The sequence below is a fragment of the Poromitra crassiceps genome (genome assembly GCF_964638095.1).
Source record: "Poromitra crassiceps genome assembly, chromosome: 3".
Lineage (NCBI taxonomy): Eukaryota > Metazoa > Chordata > Actinopteri > Beryciformes > Melamphaidae > Poromitra > Poromitra crassiceps.
In genome coordinates, this window is record NC_139625.1 from 48,252,302 (window position 1) to 48,256,579 (window position 4,278).

The following is a 4,278-nucleotide window of genomic DNA, read 5'->3' on the forward strand; positions in this document are numbered from 1 at the left end:
GAAACTTGCTGGAGATCTTCGGAGACCATCCCAGACCATGCGTGTCAAATTTTGTGCAATTCGACCAAACAGGGGCGCCATAAACGCCAGAAATGGGCGTGGCCTAACACACAAAAGGCCGTAACTCTGCACCTGTTTGTCCAATGATCACGAAACCTGGCAGATATATCAAGGAGGATGTCCTAGACAAAATCTGAAGTTTTGTCACCATTTGTGAAAGTGTGCGGGGTCTATGGTGTAAGCATGTAATAGCGGTAAATCAAGTCCATTCGCATCATCGGTTGCAAACTTCTCAGTTTCATCTGGAATGGCATTTCTGGCATGCTATTTCCCAATTTGACCAAAAGGGGGCGCCAAAGATGTAAAAAGTGGGCGTGGCCTAACACAAAATATGCCATAACTTCACACCCGTTTGTAACCCCCAGGCTGTTTCTCCAATTTTCAAGCAACTTTTTTCCACATGTTCACCTGAACGTGCTCCTCAAATTTGCCTCAAGGACTATTAGGTGTTCAATTTGCGCAAGGCTTGAACCCCTGCCATTGCCGCTTGCGGCTATATTTTTTCATTGTCATTGTTCCAGTTTCTAGCGTTGGAGTTTAAAAGCTGTGGAAGGAGCAAAGTTCTTGAGGAATCTCTTCTGTCAAGCAGCAGAGAGGGAACAAAAGAGAGGATAGAAGATGCTGGAGATGTTATCATCAGTGAGCAGTTACAACACATTCCCTCTCAATCACCCAGTTTATGTCAATAATAATGAGTATCAGTGTGCTTTCCTACTGGACCTGTACTCCCATGTGAAGGACTATGAGACTCAATAGGCAGGAGTGTCCTTCCAGCATCACGGTCACTTTACCAGTCAGCTCCTGCAGTCGGGTCCATCAAGCGCTCAGAAAGAAATGCCTCCCTCCTCCTGGAAGTGTTGAAACTCCAATCAGAGTTTCCTACAGTGTCTGCCTCACATCTCACACAGCTCAGGTAAATGTATTGTGATTTATTCGCATGATTTCATTCTAGACAGTATGTGGATATTTAGTCATGATTCACTGCACACATACTTCATGTAACCTAGATCTATTGTGTATTATTTTCTCTACTAATTTCGCACTAGCATTCCAGAGATGCACATCTCACAGCTCAGGTAAATGGATTGCCCCTTTCGGGGCAAGTAAATGGACTGTAATTCATTCAGACATTTTCAGTCTACATATAAAAACTCACTAGAGAGTATATTATCACACTGAACATTTACCATTGATGAACATTAATTTGATTATTTAAAGCTGCATTCAGCGATGTTTTTGTGTTAAAATAAGTGTTAAATGGCTCTATATTCTGACAGCAATCAAATAAAAATGTCTTGGAAACAGAAGGCCAGATCGCGATCCGTGTAAGGAACTATTATGTATTTTTTCACCCCGAATCCAATGCCGCCATCCATGAGTCTCTACAGTTGTGGAGATACGTCCGCCCTGCCTGCAGACCTACAGGAGAGATAGAGGACAGTGGGGGGTTGGGGGTTTCAAGTCACTGACCAAACACTCTATTTCAGTGATTGCTGTCAGAATATAGAGCCATGCAGCTTTAATATGATTTTGCATACACTGTACATATCGTGATATTGATATTGAGAAAATCATGATTATTATCATATTGATTCAACCATATTGCCCAGCCCTAGTATTGTATATAGTAATATTTCTACTCTTGTATACTGTATATCTGTGTCTATGTATGTAGCCTATATAGTCATACTGTAGGCTACATACATATTTATAATGACTACATACGTAGGCTACTGTATACACAACATAGCCTAAATTTATTCACACTTATATTTATACACTATTAACAGTATGTATGTGTATTGTATGTGCAGCAATATGAGTTACATAGGCTATACTGTATATGGATATTGTACAGTACTAGGAATCTCGTGCGTTACGCGCGCTCGATTCCTAGGCTCGGCCGCTACGCGGCCTCACCCGTCCTGCAGCTCACCAAGCTGGCCCTGCAGCTGACATTTGCAGCTCACCTGCTGCGCAGCCTTGCTCGGCTGCTGTGTGGCCAATGAGACCAGCATCATGATGTCACAATGGGATTTATGACATCACGGATGATGTCACGGTAGGATTTATGACATCACTGATGATGTCACAGTGGGATTTATGAGATCACTGATGATGTCCCAATGAGATTCATGACATCACGGGTGATGGTACAGTGAGACAATCACAGTGGGACAGATAGAGCCCGAGCTCCCACAGCGGGACAGAGAGCCCGAGCTCCCATTTATGTTAAGGATGTAGGCTACTGTATACTGTATATCTCTAAACTTGTCTCTACTCACTCACTTGATGTTGACTGTCAGCAGAATTGATGAGCACTTTAACACCTTTGTACACAACTCTTTATTTACATGACATCATCAACATCATCATCACATGACATAATCAACAAACACACAGCAGCCAATCATATTAGTTCTTTGTGGATTCTGTCCCTCGTTTCCACCGCAACCAAACCCGGTGGTTTCCCCATCCTACCAGGTGTCCGAGAGCCTGAAGTCCAGAGGCTTCAGGAAGTCTGGCAGGGCGTCCAGCTGTCCTGGGACGGCCCGGGTCAGAGTCTGCATCGCCTGGACGAACAGGGAGGGTGGTGCCAAGCCGGCCAGCCAGCTGAACGCCCCCTTTCCCAGCAGCCTTTGCCACAGTTGGGGCTCGCGCTGCAGGAAAGGCAGCCTGGGCAATTTGGGCATGAACAGCAGCAGGTACCCCACACACACCTGCTGCCCACGTGCCGCGGCCGCCATGTTTGAAGAGTCTTGCCGCATCTGCTGCAGCAAACAGTCCAGAGGGCTCTCGCCTGTGCGGTCCGTCAGGTACGGGCACGCACCGTGCACCAGCAGCAGCAGCAGACACTCCGGCCGCACCAGGTCGCACGCCAGGTGAACTGCACTTTTCCCCGCGTCCGCAGAATGCGCGCACGCACCGCGGCTGTCCAGGTAGTTCCGCCACGCGCTTTCGGTGGAGAAGTCCTTTAGCGCGTCTACGATCATCCCAAGGATGGAAATCCGGTTGTAGCGCACGGCCACGGAGAGGTGTGGCGCACCGGAGGCCGGGCAGCAGCAGAAACTACCACCGGGCGTGCCGAGCGCGCTCACAGAGTACCTGGTGAGCAGGTAGCGTGCGTACTGCTCGTGGTCGTGCACGACGGCGTACAGGAGAGCCTCAGAGGGGGTGAAGGCACATGCCCGGCCGTCCTCCCAGTGGAACACCTCCATGCTCCTCATGTCCTCCAGCAGCCAGACGGGCAGCAGGTCCCGCACCGCACGGTAGAAGGCGAAGGAGGTCCGCTCACACTGACGCTCCGACTCAGAGCCGGACCGCCAACCAGACCGCGAATCGGACCACATGGACCGTGAAGCGGACTCGGAGCCCAGGTCCCACGGCATTCTCCTACTGGGATCAAACCAGTTCAGCTGGAAGAAAGACTACAGTCCATCAGAATGAATACGGTGTCAAGAGGACAGGAGGAAGGAGACTGTTTGTCTGTCTGCCTGTATGTCTGTTTATGTGTCTGTTGGCTCAGCCGTGTCTCAAACCCCCCTCCTAGGCTCGCTCCCAGTCTTTTATAGCATCCCGCCCCGCCCATCTCTTCCGCCACCAGCAGAGCAGCGCCATGTGAGGCTGTTTGTTTTGGGAGTCCGGCTGACCCGTGTCGGGTGTCCCGCATAGCGCACATAGTGGACATAGCGGGCCGGGTACAGCAGCTTATATAATGTAGAGCAGTCAGATGACTCCAAACTATTAAAATACTTTATGGTCAATATTAAAACACATTAGAGAGATTTAGATTTATGTTGTTTTCCTACCTTATTGTAGGCCTACTGTTCATTCAGCTTATTGATGTGATCATTCATTCTGTTCAGTTAGTTCAATATGTGACGACAGTTCTATATTTTTAGGCCCAGACGGAATCTGCGAGCGCAGAACTCCGCAGAAAACTGCAGATTTCCCACAGATTTCCCCCTCCTGTGTTACAAGTTAATTTAGCTCTTGTTATAAGCCAAAAAATCTGTATCAGAGTATTATTTTTTATGGCCCAATGTCACTTTCGTGACGTCGGCCTGCCGACCGATACCACGCCACCCCCCACACACACAGACACCCCCGACCACCCTCCACACACAGACTCGGCATAGCGCCACCTACTGGCGTACACAAAAAGTGGTTTATCTCGAGAACCGTCTGTCCGATCAACTTCAAATGTGGAGAGTGCGC

At 48.5% G+C, this 4,278-nt stretch overlaps 1 protein-coding gene across 1 annotated transcript; it reads right to left on the bottom strand.

Moving 5' to 3' along the window:
* Nucleotides 1-2,537: 2,537 nt before the first annotated feature.
* Nucleotides 2,538-3,449, bottom strand: ankrd9 (ankyrin repeat domain 9; the record flags this gene model as incomplete). The annotated part of the gene is made up of 1 exon (XM_083633041.1): nucleotides 2,538-3,449. One exon carries the CDS (start codon nucleotides 3,447-3,449, stop codon nucleotides 2,538-2,540), a length of 912 nt encoding a protein of 303 aa, XP_083489167.1.
* Between the last annotated feature and the right edge of the window lie 829 nt (nucleotides 3,450-4,278).